We start from the raw sequence: 21,024 nt of genomic DNA, 5'->3' as shown, positions 1-21,024 counted from the left end.
TAGCTGCATATATAGCAGAAGATGGCCTAGTCAGCCATCGTTGGGAAGAGAGGCCCCTTGGTCTTGCAAACTTTATATGCCCCATACAGGGGAACGCCAGGGCCAAGAAGTGGGAGTGGGTGGGCAGGGGAGCAGGGTGGAGGGAGGGAGGGGACATTCGGGATATCATTTGAAATGTAAATGAAGAAAATATCTAATAAAATAAATTAAAAATTAAAATATAAATAATAATAATAAATTGGTGCTGGATGGGATATGGCCACACCACCCAAGAAATATTGGTGGCTGATGAACAACACACTTTTTCTCACCCATAATGAAAAATCTCAAAATGTGAATGCTTTGAAGTAGCACAATAATCTTATCTAAAAATCTTAATTTAAAATATCTATTTACAGCTTTATTGAATTAAACAAAAGCTCCAACTATGTTAGAAAGTCCATTTATATATCAGAAACCTGCTTATTTATATAGGAACTGCATGCCTGGTCATGGACAATCTTGACCCTAACTACATAGTTTCTGTGTTTCTGAAGGAAGTTAGCCAATTCTTGGTATCTTTATTTTATTCACTTAAAAAAAAAATCTACTCTTCATCTTATTCTTATTTTTTTTCAATTGGAAAAAAAAAAGAGAAATAATTGAGATTAAGTAATGGATGTTCTCAAGAGCTATAAGACCGGGTATATCTTAGTATTAAATAATGTAATTTTTTTTATTTTTGTCTTTTGATTTTGTCCACTTAGAATTAGCAGGAATTAGAGTTTTAAACTGCAACTTGAAAACCCCTTTCATGTTGGGTAAAAATCTTGATAGGAAAATAGTAACATATCAGGAGTAGTTGGTCTGTGCTAAACATTCTATGAACATTGTATCATTTAATTCTCATAACTACCAGGTATGGTCTATTATTTAATCTAGATGCAGATGTCTGAGGCCATAACCTGAAACAATATATAGACCAAGGATTTGTGTCTAAGCCTTTAAACCTTCCTCTTCTTTTCATTGAAGAGCCAAGATCTCCCATTATATCCTGCACTCTAATACTAAAGGATGCTCTGAACTTTGAGGGAACAACGGACATGATGCATTAGGTCATTCTGTGTTCTCTAATGCAGTGACTACTTTGGCAAGCTGTGACCTCAGCATACTTGGAGCATTATCATTAAAGGGGTAAGCTGGTCTGTTCAGTGAAGTCGAGGCAATGCATGGGTTGAAAATAGATGCAGAGTAATGTGTTCAGGGCTGTGTGCTATAACACCACAAGCAACATACACATATGTTTGCATGTGCTTAGGAACAGGTCTGAAAGGGCACATAATACAGCATCAGCTACTTCTGCTCAGCTAGCTAAGAATGACTGGGAGCGCCGTTCACTTTTTAATGTATATTCATCACCGTTCCTTACTCATGGATTTTGTGTGCAGTTAGTTGCATGTCTTACATTCACAATTAAAAATAATTGGATGGATGAGTTGAATAATTTTTGGAAATTATTCATCCTAAATAGTGACTCGGGCGATTAAGCAACTTTAATCTCACACAGCAAAACCCACAGTTTTTGGTTCACTGTTCGGTGAGCAGGACACTGACGCTATGCATGTAGAGTAAGAGCTCAGACATCACCGCATGTGTCACACTGTGCCAGATTAAAGGCGTCAACAGAAAGCAATGACTGTTATTTCCAGATGCGACATGGCCAGAATGGGGCTTTCAAACGCGCTTCTACTGTTCTTCCACCAGCTTGGCCCATCTGTGTATGTGATGCTGTCATTTCTCACCTTGCCTAAGCAGAAACCCAAAGTGGCACCCCTGGTTTCTCCTTCCTTTCTACATCATACCACAAACAACAGCGCACCCAACCTGACCCACTTGTATGATTTCTAGACTCATCTCTCTCTAAAGTGGTGGTTCTCAAACTTCCGGTTGCAGCTTGCCCTTTAATCTGCTTCCTCATATTGTGGTGACCCCTTCAACCACACAATTATTTTCATTGCTACTTTGTAACTAATTCTGGTACTGTTATGAAGTGTAATGCAAATATCTGTGTTTTCCAATGGTCTTAGTGGATCCCTGTGAAAGTGTCATTTGACTCCCCCCACCCAGGGGTGGAGACCCACCAGCTGAGGACCACCCCTCTAAAGTCATCTTCACTTTGCCTAAACTAGAGATTCTAGCCAATGGCATGCCTGCTTTCACATTTGTAATCTCTTCTCCATTCAGGAGTCAGAGCAATATTTTTTTTTTAATTAATCATTCCATTTGTTTATATCTCAAATTATATCCCACTTCCTGGTTATCCTCTCCAGCAACCCCCCCCATCCCATGATATCTCACTTCCCAGTTATCCCTCCACCAACTCCACATGCCACATCTGCCCTCCCCCTCCCTTTTGCCTGTATGAGAGAGCTCCCCCACCTATCCACACTCTCCCTCCCCACCGCTCCAGCATCCCATAGCCTCTGTTTAGCCTCTTTGGTGGGCTCCTCCTTAGATTTACAGTAGAATCTAGGTCTTTCTTAACCCACAAGGACCTATGTGATAAGACTTCAGTTCCTGGGCTCACCTTCCTTACTCAGCCTTTTCTGTCTGCTTTCTGCTTTTCATGAGTATCAAGATAATTTGAGCCTCTAGACGTTTATTTTGCCATTTTCCTGGAATACTCCTCTCCAACTGACTACATGAGTAACGCCTTATCAAAGTGAAATTCCGAGACTGTAAGTCATGTCTGTTTGGTCATTGGATTTGGTATATGGTGGAGCTGTACATTAATACCTGTCTGAATCATTTCATACTTATACTTAGATAGCAGTGTCGACATGGCCCAAAAATGGGCCCTGGTAATGGTTCTAAAAGCCAGTCAGCAAACATTTTCATGTTAAGAAATAAAACCCCTCAGAAGTTCCCTTTTTGGGTCTTTTTTTTTTTTTTCTATCCTGAGTATGTTTTCAGGTTCTGAGGGAAACTTGAGATTAGATCCAAGTAAAGATCCCTGATGGACACCTTAGAGAACCCTTGTCTCGAAAATATAAATGTTCTTCACTTAAGTAACATCTATATACAGCATACTCAAAAACTCATGTAACTTACTTGGTTAGATGTCTGAAGAGGATTTTCATGGTGTCACGATTTGCTGGAGGGAGACTTTTTACCAGAGACCTCATAGTTTCAATTTTTTCATTGCTGTCTTGTTTTTCTGAAACAAAATTGAGAAGAAAGATCAGCAAAGGCAGAGATTTCACAGGCAGAAGAGAGGGTTTCTGAGGAGAAGTTTGGACTCTAACCTAACAACTAACATCACTGATCATTAGTTCCTGTCTCACTTGTTGTTTTGATTCTGGATTAGACTATGGCCACATCAAAACATCGGCAGTGTGACTTTGGTGCAGTCCTTTCGGTTGAGATTAGATATTCATTTGCCTTTCTTATATTTTCTTTCGCAAGGCATGGGAGTGAATAGTGCCTTCCAAGATGCCCATGTCCTTTCATTCTTGGAGAGAGTGTTCTGAAGGTGTGCTCACATTAGGAAGGGAGTGTCTGGTGAGCTGTGCAATCTCTTTGGTCCACAGGCGTTCAGAAGGATGAGAGTTAGGTAAATGACAGTGAGGTCAGAGACAGGCCATGTGAAGTGGGAGAAGCTGTTCAAGGAGAGCTGCCCAAGGATGGAGAAGACAAGGACACAGCCTGTGGAGGAAACAGAGACATCCACACCTCATGTTTAGTGGGACTGATGACAGATTTCTAACCTTCATGATTGTAAGAGAGTAAATTCATGTCCTTGGATACGTTATGTTGGCAGAAGGACATACAATGTGCATATAATTTATAATTACATAATTATATAAATATATATAATTACATATAAATTACATATATTTTATAATTATAAATGTCCTGCAGTTTTTCTAGTATTCCACTGTTGTTTTGATTCTCTGGCAAGTATTTTTAAAGGAGCAAAAAAATACATTTTTAATATTTTCTATGCTTTTTATCCTCATATATTTTGTTTTTAAGCAATAACATAAGAGCATTCAGAATCCATCAAAAGTCAGTAAACATAATGGCAGGTAATTTACATGTCTTAAAATAGGTAATTGTTTAAAACTGCATATCCCATAGATTGCTTCCTTCATCCTCTTCCTGTGGTGCATGGACAACGAATTTAGCCCCTTGGTACAAGTGAATGCACTTTGTACAGAGGGTCCTTCCACTGTACTGAGCTTGGAATCTCTACTTTTCCCTTTTAAAACCATGAAGGTCTATAAACAATGCCACCCACAGTCAACTCTTTCAGAACTGCAGTTCTTAGAAGAGTTGCAACAGAAGATGGCTTGGACCACACTGCACATACAGAAACAAAGGGGAAAAGAAAGCAAGAAAGCAAGAAAGCAAGAAGAAAGCAAGAAAGCAAGAAAGCAAGAAAGCAAGCAAGCAAGCAAGCAAGCAAGCAAGCAAGCAAGCAAGCAAGCAAGATAGATAGAAAGAAAACAAACCAGTCCCCACATCTCTTGCTGGAGTGGCTCCTCTGTCATGTAGGGTTGTGCTTCACAGAGTCCCTTGTGGATATGAAATTCCACTCAAATGAACTCAAGAAAGATGGCAGAGAAGTTGGTCCTAGTTACCTAGATAAAGCTACCCAGGCCTCAGGGTGCCTTGCAGTTCATCTTGTAGAGTCATATGCAATGATGCATAAGGCATGTCCATTGCACAAATGTCTTTCAACCTCTGCATCCACTTGCATTTTCCTTTGATGCAGAGTGAATTCTCTACTGGCAAATAATAGATTAAATGGAGGAGAAATGAATTAGGCAGTGAAAACTATGTGCATGGGTTAGAATGCTTAGGTCTTGCTTTAAATTCTGAAATAGATTCTTAGTAGCTGTCCTGGCTAGTTTTGTGTCAACTTGAGACAAGCTAGAGTCAGCAGAAAGCAGGGAGGGTCAACTGAGAAAACAACTCCATAGTACTCGCTATGAGCAAGCCTGTATTTCCTTAATTAGTGGTTGATGGGGGAGGGCCCAGCCCATTGTGGATGGTGCCATCCCTGGGCTGGCAGCCCTGAGTTGTATAAGGAAGCAGACTGCACAAGCCATGAGTAACAAGCCAGTAAGCCGAATCCCGTCAGTGCCTCTACATCAGCTCCTGCCTCCAGGTTCCTGCCTGGCTTCAGTTCTTGCTCTGACTTTCTTGGATGATTAACTGTGATGTGAAAGCATAAATCAAATGAACACTTTCTTCTCCAGTTCGAGTTCACCATTGTGTTTTATTACAGCAAAGCTAACCTTAACTAGCTATGACATAGACATTAGCTATGGCCATGTACACATTTCTTATTCACTTTGACCAGCATCTTAAAGGGTAGTTTTATGGAATAAGCTATGATATTCAACACACTTTTCCTGAAGACTCGTGAAACTAAGTGCTAACTAACTATCTGCTTTCAGTAACCATTAAAGTGTAGTTACTATTTTTAAGTGTGTGTGTGTGTGTGTGTGTGTGTGTGTGTGAGAGAGAGAGAGAGAGAGAGAGAGAGAGAGAGAGAGAGAGAGAGAGAGAGAGAGAGAGAGAGAGAGAGAGAGAGAGAGAGAGAGAGAGAGAGAGAGAGAGAGAGAGAGAGGTTGGAGGTACCTGTGAACATTGGTACTTGCAGAGTCCACCAGAGGGTATCAGGTTGCCTGTAGCAGGAATTACAGGCAGTTTTGAACTGACTGACTAGGTACTGGGAGGTGAACTTAGATCCTGTGCAGGTCTATTAACCACAGTGTCATCTCGCCACTCCTAGCTACTAATTCTTGATCTGAGTTGTGGTCAGCTGTGAACATGCAACTGCTCACCTAGCTAGGCATTAGGCAACACCCTAAACACTTAGGTGATGGCCTAAGAAATTGATCTGATTGGAGAGTAGTTATCTATATGGAAGTTTATAAACTATATTGTGGTTTCTGTCTATAAGAAGTGTTTTACAGCTGGGCGTGGTGGTGCACGCCTTTAATCCCAGCACTTGGGAGGCAGAGGTAGGCAGATTTCTGAGTTCGAGGCCAGCCTGGTCTACAGAGTGAGTTCCAGGATAGCCAGGGCTACACAGAGAAACCGTGTCTCGAAACCCGCCCCATCCCCTCCCCCCAAAAAAGAAATGTTTTACATTGAAAAGATTTCATCAGGTTCCCTTCTTTTTACACACACACACACACACACACACACACACACACACACACACACACACACACACGGAGGAGCCACACAATTGAATAGTTACATAGATATTTGCGGCTAAGTTATGCTGGACTACGGAAGACTGAAATGAATGACACTACACTCTGAACAAAATCTTTCAAAGGATTACAAAAAAAGCAATGTTAATGTTTTCCCTTTTAAATCAACACCGCATAAGCCTTTCATGGAATGCAAATAATGTAAACATGTCTAAGTGGGGGAAATATCTGCAAACACAACTGGATACACTAAAATTGAAAGGACCTCTTTTAAGTCTGGTTTAGGGTGTGTCACATAAGGATCTGGGAGTACCATCCATAAGCCTGGAGTGGTTCCTCTGGCTGAGACTCAGCACAGCTTACTAAGAGAGCCAGTGGGCTCAAAGACACCACAAGAAGACCTACAGAGTCATCTAACCTGGGCCCATGGGGGCTCACAGGCACTGAACCTCCAACCAAAGAGCATGCAGGGGCCTGATCTAGACCCCTGTACACATTTGTAGCAGATGTGCAGCTTGGTCTTCATGTGGGTCCCCTAACAATTGGAGTGGTCCCTGTCTCGGACTCCTGCCACTGAAGCCCCTTTCCCTAAGTGGACTTCCTGGTTTGGTCTCAGTGGGAGAGGATGTGCTTCGTCCTGCTGGGACTAGATTTCCCAGGACAGGTGTGCTTCCCCTTCCCTGGGGAGAAGGGGAGGAGCCAGTGGGAGGAGGGATCTGTAAGGGTGGAACTGGGAGGCGAGAAAGAAAAGGGCCTGTGGTAGGGATGTAAAGTGAATAAGAAATAAATTTTGAGAAAAATAAAAGAGACACTGTCAACAGTCTTCACTTGATTTGAAGGAACACACAAATACCACGGTTTTCAGCTATTTCTCTATTAGCACGTGAAGTGCTCAGAATTTGAGGAGACTGTGGTGGTGAGTGTCCTGGACTTTTTCTTTTTAACATTAAGATCGGAGAAAGTAAAGGACCATTTCTTACACGGACAGCTGAAGACCACTTAGCTGAACTGTATGCTAAGAGTACACACGCCTTTCGGAAATAACGGGCTGAACGTTTCTCCTTCGTCTGTACTGAATTCTGCTTTCGATCTGGTACCACTGGGTTTTAGAGCTACTCCGTGTTCTTATCCTCATGATTTAAGTCCCTCCTATTCAACTAGTGCTTCCAGTCTCCGAACTGGAAACCTTCTTCCACGGCACACCAGACACTTCTTCACTGGTTTTCGCCGTCCAACGGAGATTCTAAATAATTTTCTGTCATCTCTTGACCTGCTGTCACTCTTCTTCTTAACCCCCCCGACAAACTAGAGTTGTAAACCAGATTCTTCAAATAAAATTCTGTGCTACGCAGAGAAGTAATATCTCTTTTACGATGTGAAATAGACTTTAATGCTATGATAAGAATGAGACTTTATAGTCACCCTATTAGTGGTTCTTAGGGCACATTTTTTTTTGTTCAAAATATGGTTTATCTTGCATTTATCTGCAAGAACTGTCACTACTAAAACACATTTACAACCAAATTCCTTATAGAAAAGAGATAAGATAAGGTTATATGGTGATGGAAAGAGTTTGGCATGGTGAACAGCCATATGGACTGGATGACCTCTAGGCAGTTTTCTGGCCTTATCATCCATGGTTTTATTTTTCTTAACTTTTTTATAAGTGTGTATTGAGTCACATTTCAAGATACATTCTGTTACGTTATACAGGTCCATGGATAGAAAGGTCTTGATTCTTCCAGTACACAATGCCAGAAATCTTATTCATCTGATTGTCTATAGTTCTTAAAAGATAGCTGCATCACCGTGTGTTAAAGAGGGCACTGTACCCAGCTGTTCGTGTACTCTGGAATGTTAACACATCTTGTACGAAAGCAAGGTGGCCACTGTATGGCAGGCTGTCCTGAGAATGTGATGATTATTCTAGATTTAGTTGAGTCATGCTCTTTTTTTTTTTTTTTTTTGCCGTGACCATTTTAGAATGTGCCGAGAGACGGTTCTTGTCGATAGCAATGGGTATCATTGGGTAACATCCCTTCTGTATCAGAGTATCCTATTTGTGGATACTGGGAAGTCTATTGTAAATGATTCAGATCATTTACAATCCACTTTTCAACTACAAAGTTAGCTTGAGGATGGGAAGTCACCCAGGCTGTAACAATTGCTTGTTCGATATTTAAAATAATGTACATTTACATTAGAAAGAGACCCATTAGAGGGAGTTTTAAAGCTCACATACTTCAAACTCATGCTATAAATAAGGAGAGTGGTTTGTCTCCGAGGACACTGACTGAAGTACTTAGAATTTCTCCTTTGCTTTAGGGTGATAGGTAAATTGCTTAAACTAGAAGCTTCTTTGTATTTACTTTAAAATATTAACAAAAATTTATAGACCATGGGACTTCTATTGAACCATGTGTTTTACACATTTGCATATGTTAATTGCTCACTGAGTTATCTTCATGTGGACACATGTTTTTAGATTGTTATCAGCTATGACACAGAGGTGCTTACCCATTAATATCGTTTCTAAAAATTATTTTTCCTTATATGTTATCCTTTAGTAATTTCTTTAAAAACAGAAAGAAGTCACACAGGCTGTGATAGATCTTTCTTGGGGAACGGGTCAGCTGCCAAAGCTTCGTTGTTTGAAAATCATAAATAGAGTTTGCACGGGCAGAAGCACGACTGCGTCGGAAGCAAGGCCTATCGGGGTCCTGAAATTGATCTGCAGTTGACAACTTTCACTTTAGTGAGATTTTTGTGCTCCTTACAGAGCCCTCTAGAATCCAGAAAAGCAAGGTCTTACCGTTAACTAAAGGGGAAACACATTCTCAATGTCTGTAGACACCCGGCAAGTGTAGTTTGAAGTAGCAATAAACTGTGTTAAACAGTTCAACTCAAACGGAATCCATGTTCCGTGTAGGATCGGTTCCTTCTTTAGTGATGGTGGTGGGGCTCCTAAAACTAGATTTGGTCACCTGACTTCCACACATCACACAGACGGCCGTTTACTCTGTTCCAGCTGGGAAATGCCAGTGCTTGCCCATTTTTTAAATTTCAAACCATGGCAACAGCTCTTCCTAGTCAATCAGTGTTAACATGGAGGCTACTCTAGGCAGAGCATTGCCAAGAACCCATGGAGTCTTTTCATGGGAAAGGCTGCTTGGTGGCTGTTTTCTAGAGGCCGTTTCTGTTCTAGGTGCACGAGGAAGTAATCACTTAGAGCGACGTCAAGCAGCACTGGCCAGGCAGCTACAGACATCGAAAACACAACCTTTTCTTACTTAAATATAAAAAATGGCATTTCGGGGGGGGGGTCTATGGGGTGCTTCGGGGAGCAGCAAATATCACAGAAGTGAAGAATCAGCCTGCTATTAGAAACATTGTTAATGAACACCTGAATTTCCTCATCTGTCCTTTTATTTCTCTCTTCAGCAGTCAAGAGTCAGACACTGTTAAGTAAATTTATCATTTAAATAATTTATGGTTGATTAGACATATATGTATACATACAAATAAAGGAAGCGATACTTAGCAGGGCAAGAGTGTGGCCCGTGGCTAAGACGAATCTACTCTGTCTTTGTCAATTTTTTGATCTAGAGAAGCCGACGAAACATAAAACATGTCATGACAGAGGTTTAAATATAGCACATATTATAACGCCGGTACCAATGAAGTGTCTATCTTTCTTCTTACCCAAGGACTCATCCAAGTCACTCTTTGAAGTAAAAGGGCTTCTGAGGTGTTGGTTTGCTTGGCCAAAACATTCAAAGTAATTCAGAATTTCACAAATCAATGAGATGAAATTTCATTTAATTTATTTTAGAAGGTCTTCAGAATTATCATGATTAATTCCTTTTATGTGCCCTTAAATACATTCAGGGGAAGTGAAAATAATTGTCTTTTCTTGTTACTACAATTGTATTTATTTTGTTTTGTTTTGTTTTGTTTTGTTTGTTTTTTGTCTTGTTTGTTTTGTTTTCTGGGACTTCTGGTATCCTGACCTCACATGGAGAGGAAGTTTGGAAAACACTGACTTTTAAGACTTTTAAGTAACTTTTAAAGAGAGTTATTACTTGGGGGCAACCAATTTTAGGATGATTATATTTTCTCAAATTTAGCAACCTAAAGCTGGCATGCAGGCATGCGTGCATGCATACATGCATGTGTGTGAAGGCCAGACATCAATGTCTGGTATCCTAGGGTGCTCATCACTGTTTTGAGACAAGGTCTCTCCCTGACCTGAAGCTTGCCAGTGTGGGTAGGTTGGCTGAGTAGTGGACCCCTGATGTCCACCTCTACCTCTCAAGTGTCTGAAGTGTGCAAGCTTGGCTTTTCACTTTGTGTGTTGAGTATGGGACCCACGTCCTTGCACTTGACCGAGTAAGCTGGATCTTAAACCAATCTTGCTTTCCTCATTTTGCAGCAATGCCTCTGTTTATCTGGATTGAAGGGGATGTGCTGTCTGACACTCCAGCAGCAGGTTTTATAGGCAGAGCAGAATGCTACTGTCCTTTCTTGAGTTTTTGTCTTCAAAGTAATTTGGGAGTATCATGGTAGCCAAACACATTTCTGTAACTTACAAATGACACAAATTTCTTCTTAGGTGGTAATCTGTCCTGAGGAAAAAAACAGCTCACTACTTTATTTCTTTGGAATTGAGTTCTGTGAAATTTTTCTTTAAATTGTGTTTATTTATGCATATCTGGTCTTATAAGTATTTTTAAAAGTCTTACCATTGTGAGTCATTTGACATGTTTCTCATTGTAAACCAGTAATAGATTCCAAATACTTAAGCAGCTGTTTATATTAATTCTCTTTGTACATTTTCACAAGAGTAGAAATACTACTTTTTGAATTTTTCACACAAGTTTCCTAACATTCTGGTTCTTCTATTGGTAGACGGATTAACTTTATATGAGGTTTACAATCTCACACGAGAACAATGGTCTATATCTGACAATTAAAGAAAACATAATCTAAGAAAATACTTTTCTCTGTTTTGAGTTGAAAGATGATTTTTAGGAAAGGCATACATAATACATTTTATCTAGAGCACTTGTGAGACACAAAAGGCCTCTGAAGTTGAGAGAGCATTTCATATGGACGCTCCCTTGTCAATTTTTCGACCTGGACAAAATAGCAACACACAGAGCAAGGGACAGTCCTCAATTAAACAAACAGCAAAATCCTCTAAGAAATGGCTTACAGGATCATTTTATGATTCAGCTTCCTCCTCCCCTCCAAATTGGACAATTGTGAAATAGGAAAAACAGGCAACACGTGGCAACTTTAGTCAGCATTTCTGAGCTGGGGATGATAAACACCCCTGCCTGGCCCTAGCATTTATCAGGACTGAGATATTATTACCACATAGAGTCACAGCATGGTTACTGTTATCATCAGAAAAAAGCGCCAGCTAATCTTAATGGTTTGTAAAGCCGTTACCTGCACTGGTCTGACATTTATCATGATCATTTTACCACATGGGTCCTACATAGCAAAGGTCCTTTATCTGGAAGGGACATCACTATGAATTATTATTTGCAGCTAGGTAGAAAATTGTATGTTGTAGATACCTTTTCTCATTATAAATCACACAGTCACATCCCACCATTTCACCCAGAAAGCTGCTGAGCCCAGAGTTTTTGCCATAGCTTGCTTTTCTTTCCTCTTCTCTCTCTTTATAGTTTCTCAAAACAAAACAAAACAAAACAAAACAAAAACAACAAAACCACAAACGAACAAACAAACAAACAAACCATGACCCCTCTTTCTATTAAAATCTTAAACATAATTTTTATGGTAACATTTGTGTAGTAACCATACATCTTGATTCAGTTAATAATCACAGGAATTTCTGGAACATTATGTAAAAACAAAACAAAACAAAACAAAAAAACCTCAAACTTTAATGTGACAGGTAGTAGTCTGCCCGCTTGTTTTAAATGATCCTTCTCTCTCAGAACTGGCCAGATCATCCTCTGTTCTGAACTTTATCAATAGAATGCTTATTGATAGATCAGACAAATCTTCATAGGCTCTATTTGAAATGAACTACTTATGACATTCCTTGTCCCAGATTCTTTGATTGAAAATGGTCCCTCACAAGGTATAAAATAGTTTCATTTGGTTAGTTTGGATCCTTGAAAGACTCTGTCTGGTTTAGTAGGTTAGAATGCACTTGAAGATTCTTCTAAACATTGTATTGAGAAAGATGCTTAGATTTCATCTCAAACTACCAATGTCCTAATGAAACGCATGGACACAGAATGTGGAAGAAATTAGACATAAAAGGTCTGATGCTTTTGAACCGCAGGACTGAATCAGTAAAGTAATGACATTAATCTAACAATGGAAAACTTCAGTGCACACACAGCCCAAGTTGTTTACTATGGGGAAAAACAAACAAATCCTCTCTTTTAAAAAGATTGAGGCAACTAATCTTCTGAAAGAGATATTTATATATTTCCTTCTTTCTCAAGTGTCCCATTAGGAATAAACAAGCCAGAAATTCTGCACTTTTATAATGAAGAGGGAGGAGCCTTCTTTGCCATTTTGCATTTAGGAAGACATGTGCAAGAAGAATGTGACAATTTAAGCAAATCAAGATTGTTTCAAATGGATCACAAACGGGACTTGGAGGGGTATTTTATACTAGCATGTGAAGCAAGCAGTAAATTTGAAGGGAGCATTTTCTCAGTGGTCTAGTTCTGATGTGTTTCCCCATTTCTTTGTGTGTTTAAAAGAAGTTTGGATATGGTGTTTAATATCACTATGGCTCCTTTGCAAATGAGTTCTGGAGAAATACTCACACATGAAGGAAAGCTGGTGTGCAGTACTGCTGACAGCAGCTGGTGGCTACAAATGAACTACCCAGATTCTGAATCTGGGTCGAGCAAAAATAAAGTAAAATAATAATAATAATAATAAAAAATAAACATATACCACCGCAATGGGAAAAAAACTGTCATTTTTATTTCATTATTTTTATTTATTAGTTATTCTAAATGTGTGTCCTCATCAACAGTAGAGCCCTGTCCCTTTTAAGAAGCCCAATCTTCATTTTTAAAGACCGAAACGATAGCGACTTCACTGGAGGGCATCATTTTTAGGAACCTGCATCACTTTGCCTGCCTTGTCACTCTGCTCCCTGGTCCTGGAATCAAATAGATATTATTTCAGATTTCCTCCAGAGTAATCCGTTTCTGTGTCCGAGACCAGCTGAGAGATATACTTTGCTGAATTTGAGGTCCAGGCGAGGCAGCCATTTGTGAAGCCAACCTATATACTTCGGTGACTCACAAACAGCTGTCCACAGTTTGGTTCAGTCTTCTAAAATTTCATTGTAAAATGGTGGCCTAATACTCCACAATGTATTGTCTTGCAACTTTAATGAAAGACTAGCAGGCAACCAACATTCTCCCTTTCATTCCTTTATATGTCAGGACAGTGCTTTTGTTTGAATTTACCACCATCTTGCCATTGGAGCACACCCCCCCACCTTCATCCTCCTTCCCCCCCCCCCCCCGCAACCTGGGAGCGTTTACAATAATTAGTGAGGGGCTTTGCTGCTTGGAAACCCCCCCTTTCTGGGGAGCTGGGTGAATTGTTGAGTGCTAATGAAAGTCAGGGACTAGAAGTAGTGGTGGAGCCAGGCACCGCTCCGCAGACTGTGAGCTTCCCACTGTGCGGCAGTGCACGCTTCCCGCTGTTATGTTTACCATAGTTTTAATGTCTGTAAAAAAAATTCCTGATGCGACCGAATTATGCTGTGCCCTTTTGTTTATACAAAGCTACCCTTCCTGGCTACTCGCTGCCCCCCTTTTTTAACAGATTCTGCTTGTGGCTGTCCCTGTCTCTATCAGAAAGTGCCCTCCTCAGTTTTGTGGTCATCTTACCACTTCAGTTCTAACAAGAGCCCAGTTGATTTGTAGACTGCCTTGCAAAGTCTATACAGAAGTTTTGGAGGAACACACACACACACAGAGCCCGCTTTTGAGGCACCTAGTACAACTATCTTCCTCTTCACGCTGTGCTGAAATTTTATCCTAGGTAGTGCTAAAGCATCAAGCTAAGTCATGTGGTGTTGGCAATTGTAGCTTAAGATGCAAATGATTTTGGTGACATGCTCTGTGTCTTTAAAAAATCCTCTCAAAAGCACCCAAACTCACTGTGAACTAAGTAATGTGCTGTAAGATGAAAAATCAGAAACCTCTGGAGTTGCCCTTGCCTTAAAAAAGAAGGTTCTCTCAAAGATGGCCATTCCCTTTTATTGTAAATCGAATTCACCAAGTATGATATACAAGGAAGTTTTTAATGAGGATTCATATAACTTTTTTCATCCGTTGTTCATTCCCAAGACTCCAAAGAAGGATGCACCCCTTTTCCATTAGATAGTGGGGGTGTGGGATTCATAGGAAAAAAAACCAGCACTGAAGAAAGTTTGACTTTAATGTATCAAACTCCAGGTGCCAGAGTTTGAGGGAAATAACCAATAATAGCCATTTTTAACATATTTGATGGGACTGATTATGCAATGTGCAACTCTAAATGGCTTATAGCACATTGTAGCATGGTTCCATCCCATTGGCTACAGTGGGGTGCAGGCAGATGGATGACAGTGACAGGGAGTGAAGTGCTTTTGCTTAGCCGTGCGTTAAGATGCCATCCAGAAGCTCTGTGCACTGCAGACACTTCATTAGGATGCCAGGATAATGGTAAACTACCACTCAGAGTGACACCCCATTTCCCGCTTACTGAGCGCTCCAACCTCGGCAGATGTCAACAATCTCGCAGAGCTGCGGAGCAGACCTAACTTTCCAGCCACTTTGACTCCAATTTTTCCCTTCTAACAGGGCCATACATTATGTGCAATATGTAACGGCAAACACCTCACCGACAGCAAAACCTGTCCAGTTCATTAGCGCTGGATGCTGCCCGGAGTCGTCTTCACTCTCTGAGAGGAGGAGCAGGGAGCTGGGGTGAACATGGGTCCATTTGCTACCTCACCTCCAAAATTCTTGCAGTAATCCAATCTGCTGCTGCTGGACTCAGTGTTAACTGTGTGGTGAGCTCTGATTATAAGTGGTTACTTTGGTTGATCAGGAGAGAGGTGACTGGTTTTTTTTTTTGTTTTGTTTTTTGTTTTTTGTTTTTTTTTTAATTAGTCCCCATTCCAATGGAGTGTGGTTTTAGAATTCTTTTGTTAAAAATTTAGACTCACTTTCAGTATGGTTCTTACTTGTCTGCCAAGAAAAGGCGGAGTGGAGCATCTGGGTGGTATTTCCTCTGCAATGTATAACTTGAGGCCATTCACACACCTCCTTTCCAGGGATCCAAGCCAAGAGGAACTTTTTTCCTATGATGTAAATCCCACTTTTTTTTTTTTTTTTTTTTCTGTATAAAGAACTAAGGTGTGTTTTAGATGAGTGAAAGGAAAAAACAACAACAACAACAAAGACAACAACAACAACAACAACAACAACAAAAAACCCCAACAAACAAAAAAACAAAACAAAACAAAAAACCTCCCAAATGGAAAAATAAGTCTGAAAGCCATCATTATAATTAAGTGACAGACTCACACTTTGTGATCCAAAATATCCCCTTAGAAGCTCAAAGGGGCAAAGGCAGGGCTAAGGTGGCTACAATGTACCCAGCTCACTCACAAGGGGTCTTCACTTCTAGGTAAAGACAAGGTGTGAGTGAGAAGCCGCTGCACAGGCCACAGCTGAGAATTTGAATGTCAACTTTCATTGTGATACACTCCCGGAGAAACTGACACAAAGGGTGACTTTTGGTTTGAAATGGCACCTGGCTGGCACACCTAAACCTCCCCTTGGGACTTGCCACTAAAGATGCTCAGAAACAAACTTGGGCTCTCAAAGTAAGTCAAACAGAGACTGGCAGTCAGCATAGTAAAAGAACTTAAGACCAGTTTATGGGAAGACATTCGAGATCTGGTAAGTATTGGTGTTGGGACCAGTTGGGCCTCTTGACTGTTTCAGTAAAGAGCGCACCATCCAGAAGGCAGGTGGAAGCTTGCCAACCTCCTTCAACTGTCTTATTATAGACCTAACACTTCAGAAGTATGCTAATCAGAAGGATTATTTATGTAATCTCTTCCTCATTCAGGTAAAGGTCGTTATTGTTTTCTCTTGTCCCCTTCATATCTACTGCTTTCTCTTTGAACTACAGAACAGGTTTTTGGTTTTTCTGGGGAAATTCAAAGATGGCAATGTCCATGAAATACTCAAGACACTTTAGGAGGAAGATGGAGAGGTTACACCTTGTTAATGGCACACACTACCACAGATATTGTCCCTCACAAGATGCATAGGGTGGAAACTGGGTGGAGACTCACAAAATACTGCTAGTTATCAATTCTTGGAATTCAAAGGATGCAAACACTTCACCTTTTAGAGAGCTAGACCATCCTGGGCATAGTGGGACCTTTTGAGAATTGTAAGAACCCGGACTATTGCTTGAATCATCAGGACAAAGTCCCAGACTGGAATAGAAGCAGAAGGTTAAAGGAAACATACATGAAGTGCCGGATCCACTTATACCTTTCAAGATGAACCTAAAGACTTCAGCACATATGAAAAAAACGAAAACAAAAACAAATCAAAACGAACAAACAAAAACACCCCAGTAGTTCAGATAAAAGGAGAGTGTTCAGCGAAGCCTAGATGTTTCACAATGACTACAAAGACAATTAGGCAATTCAGTATCCATTGGATTTTATGAATGTGATGCATTGAAAACTCATAGATATAAGAGGGGAATGAATAGGGTATGACAAAAAGATACCGGAAGCTGAGGAAGGACCAAGGGTAAAGTAAAAATTAAATTCCATTAAAGGACACATTGTTACTATAGAAAATTAAGTCCGTGATGTGGATCACAAACCAGAGAAGTTTCCCTAGAGTGTAGAAACACGAACAGCAATGAAGAAGACATATTGGACATCAGATAGGTAGTTGGTTTATATGTATATAAATGCTCTGGAAAAATCATAATATTTGAAAGACTAACAGAAGTCTAAGTGTCATGATCAAAGGTGAATTAAAGAAAATGCCCATGAACAAGGAAAAAATAACCTTTTTCAGTATTAAAAGTGACAGGTTCTAACACAATAAATTCATAAATACGCTATTTATGAATATTGAGAAATATTTTGGTAAACCTTTTAAATGACGCATATAAAGCATTTTCTTACAAGCATTGAACTCAAAAACAGGACTCAATAAATAAATTCATAGGCTTTCCTAAGACTTTTCTCAGCAAATCCAGCAATACAAAAGAAAACGAAACACCAAAGCAATATCTAATGAGATTAGAGGGGAAATTTTGAGTACGTAAAATTATCTACATACTCCAAATTGTCATTTGTTTGCTAAGTCATTAGAAGGACATTCTCATCTATGCAAGGTGGATAATAGCCCATCTTTCCTGAAAGTGAACTTGAAGCTTATTTGTCTGCCCACGGAAGGGTCTGAGTTTATATCTCAAGAATAGAGACCTTACAGGGGAAACTAAGCGTCTACTTAGCTTGGATCCCAAACCCAGGGCACCATTTGCATTGCTGCTCTTAGGCTTCTGTTTTGCTCCTGGTGTCAGGAACGCTGGGCAGTTTCCACAACATAATTGAGGAGAAGGTGTGAAAGATGGGCCGCCATCTTTCAAGACCATGACCAGCGCTGTTCATTCTGGAGTTTAGTAACAAACCTCTACTGAGACGCTGTGCTAGCAAGAGACTGCACCTGCTTTCTCTTCCTCTGGTCAAACAAAGCTGTCCAGAGAGGACAGCATGCTGACATCCGTTGCTAAGAATTCCTAGTAAGCGTGTATTCCTATAACAACTGTTTTGAAGAAATGTAGTGAAAAAAGTAGTTAAAGTAAGGAAGATGAAAAGATGAAGGAAACAGTAGGCATTATGTGGAACTCTGTGTATCACAGACTAAAATTATGAGTGTTTATCCCTAACACAAGTGTAGTGTGAATAGGACAGAAAGAATTATCTCTAAATAAGCATAAAATTTGAAGTCATTTTTATACTCTCTATGTTTTAAGTAGACTTTAAGTTAATATTAACTGCTTTTTACAATCTGTTAAAAAAAAATCAATTTAATATGAGTTTGTGCAGTAGTTTTGGTACAATATAATTATAGCTCATCCAAACAAGTAAGTAAAAAGCTTGGTAAGAAATATACCCATATATTAGTTAGTATAAATAATATGTATTTCTAATTTTTCCAAGTTTTTCCCTATTTTATGGCAGTATGGGTTTATGACAATAAAATTAAGGCTCAATGTTTACAATATGGAATCTTTGATTTGGCTGATTTTGCAGAAAACTAAACTCCTTACACAGGTCAAACCAGCTTTAGATTTTTCTAAAACACATGCCTTTTGTCCTAAGACATCCCTTTAGGCATTGGTGGTGCTCTTGACCTTTTTGTGACTGTGGTCCAGAATCCAGTAGAATGTGTTTGTATTGGTCTTTATTTTTTCTCCTGGTTGAATATATCGGGCGGAGAGTCTTTTGTTGAGCAAGTGCAGACAGCAGGAAACCCAGAGGACTATATGTTTGCAATCTGAAGGAGCAAGGAGCACTGTGTTGTCCAGTTTTATAGTTTAATTTCTAGTTCTTCCTTGATCATATCAATTTTTAGGGTGTTCTATTGTCTGCTGGACTGCACCTTAGAGCAGTGGAATATGAAACATACAAGCCATGAACACCACTGAACACAACACCACTGAACAGAAGCAAAGCTGTTGGTATGTTGCCAAGTTGAAAAAAAAAAAAAATAGGCAGCTGCTTTCTTGTTTGCAAGCATACAATTCACCACAATCCAGCCTTGATTTCTCTTCTCTTTGGAAAACATACCTACTAAGGTTCCTTTTACTTGTAAAATTAAAAATGAGGTAGTTATTCAACTAATGTACATACTTAAGCCTCAATTTGCCTCAGTTTTTTGAACAGTATAGATACCCAATTAGTATTTGCTGATCAAATTAGCCAGGTAGTTAATTGATTTCGTTGTTTAGTGGATCTCACACACAAGTCATGAACAGAAAAATGCTTTAGTAACCAGTAGCTAGCTCTTATGCACACTAAGCAGAGATACAAGGCTCTGAAAGCCAAGTCTTCCAATGGAGAAGTTGTTGAATGAGCAATAAATATTTGAATAAATGTTGGTCAAAATTGATGTTTATTTTGCATGGGGCAAAAGTTTGCTGAGCTAGGGCCCCACTATAGCTGAAAGGGAGCCCCCTGTTGGTTAATCATAGAAATACCGAAGTCTTCAATGGCCAAAAGTGATTTGAAACAGAAGCAACACAAGATCCCACATTTGATTAACTTAAGTTCCTAAGAACTTTTCCATTTTTCAAAAATAGCTTAAAGTTTGTGTGTGTGTGTGCGTGTGTGTGTGTGTGTGTTAAAGGGTATAAAAAGACAATAGCAATTTCTAACAAATAGCTATAAATGTAAGCAATTCAGATATGTTCTAAGCAGAAGTGAACCACGTAGTAAGTTGGTACATATGACAATGGAAGGTTTTAAAACCAGCAAAGTGATCACTGCTGTGACATTTTGCAAAGGCTCTTCTCCTAAAGCCAATTTTTGGCTGAATTAAGACAGAAAATAAAATTATGTTTTTTAAATTTATTTATTTATTTATTTTTAGATAATCCAGCCACAGCTGTCTTCCCTGCTAGATATATTCCAGGACTTCAGAAAAAAAAAAAAATGGTAAAGGGATGCAAATGTTTTCCCTTTCCAGCAACATATTTTTCAGAAAAAGTAAACACAGGTTCCTTAGGGAGATTCAACGTGAAGACTGTTTATTCCATCATTTGAATAGGACGAGACCTGGCCTTTGACTTGAACCACTACCAAATTTCAGACTGTGAGGAAATTGTTCTACATTTCCTGACAAATTGAGTTAAGCAGACATTAAGTGGGCTTTAAGAAAACAAATGGCCATCTTTATCACAGGTGGACACTGATGGCTTAATGGGGCCTGGGCTGATTGTATCACTTCTAATGGCTTGCCGGGAAGCATTAGGGTTTTTGCATAAAGAACTGGCATTGCGAAGCCGGCTAACACAGACCTGTCAAGCGCTCTGTATCCCTTTGTGCACGGAAGCAGATGTTTGTATGTATACTATGAACTGGCATTAGAGCAAGCGACAGATGCCTGTCTGAATGCCAGGTCTGTGAATCTTTACAGCAGGAGCATGTTCTGAGGAGGTGCAGCCCTGCCCTCCGTCATAGGTAATTCCCAGCGGGACTTGCTAAATCCCGGCTTCGTTTTCATTATTTGGCTTTCCGAGCAACTGGATGAATGTGTCTATCCTGAAAATGCAAGATGAGAGCCCTACCGAATTCTTTCAGATTTGCAAATAGCTCAGCTGTGTTTTGAACTTGGACTTTGCAGGCAGAGAGCTTTTGCACTGCAACCGCAACCGACTTACTCAGAGGAGCGGGTGGTATTACAGCTCTCTAATTAAAACTTACTTCAGTGTTTCTCTGCCAGACTCCCCCCTGTATCTCGCTAGATTCCCACCCCAGCTCTCAAGGAAATGCAATTTGAGTTCAGAGGTTTTCCTATTCTGTAACGTTCAAAACTTACACTCTGGTTGTCTGTCAACAATAGAAACAGGTAGCATGCCGTCCGTTAAACAAACACAGTGCCCCCCTCACTTTTATTTGACATTTTATTTGGCTGTGACAAATGAGCAGCAGTTGGATTATAACATAATTTGTCTTGTCTTTATTACCAGCACAAAGGAC

At 39.9% G+C, this 21,024-nt stretch overlaps 1 protein-coding gene across 5 annotated transcripts in view; it reads right to left on the bottom strand.

Moving 5' to 3' along the window:
• The window catches only part of Arhgap15 (Rho GTPase activating protein 15), a 622,856-nt gene that overhangs the window by 65,455 nt on the left and 536,377 nt on the right, over positions 1-21,024 (bottom strand). For all 5 annotated transcript variants that reach the window (XM_021192463.1, XM_029536483.1, XM_021192464.2 and 2 more), the window contains one exon: positions 3,091-3,196. In XM_021192463.1, coding sequence (XP_021048122.1) covers positions 3,091-3,196 — 106 coding nt within the window. The remainder of the gene's footprint in view (positions 1-3,090; positions 3,197-21,024) is intronic.

This window comes from Mus pahari, chromosome 3 (genome assembly GCF_900095145.1).
Source record: "Mus pahari chromosome 3, PAHARI_EIJ_v1.1, whole genome shotgun sequence".
NCBI lineage: Eukaryota > Metazoa > Chordata > Mammalia > Rodentia > Muridae > Mus > Mus pahari.
This window is presented reverse-complemented; position numbering and strand designations above follow the sequence as displayed.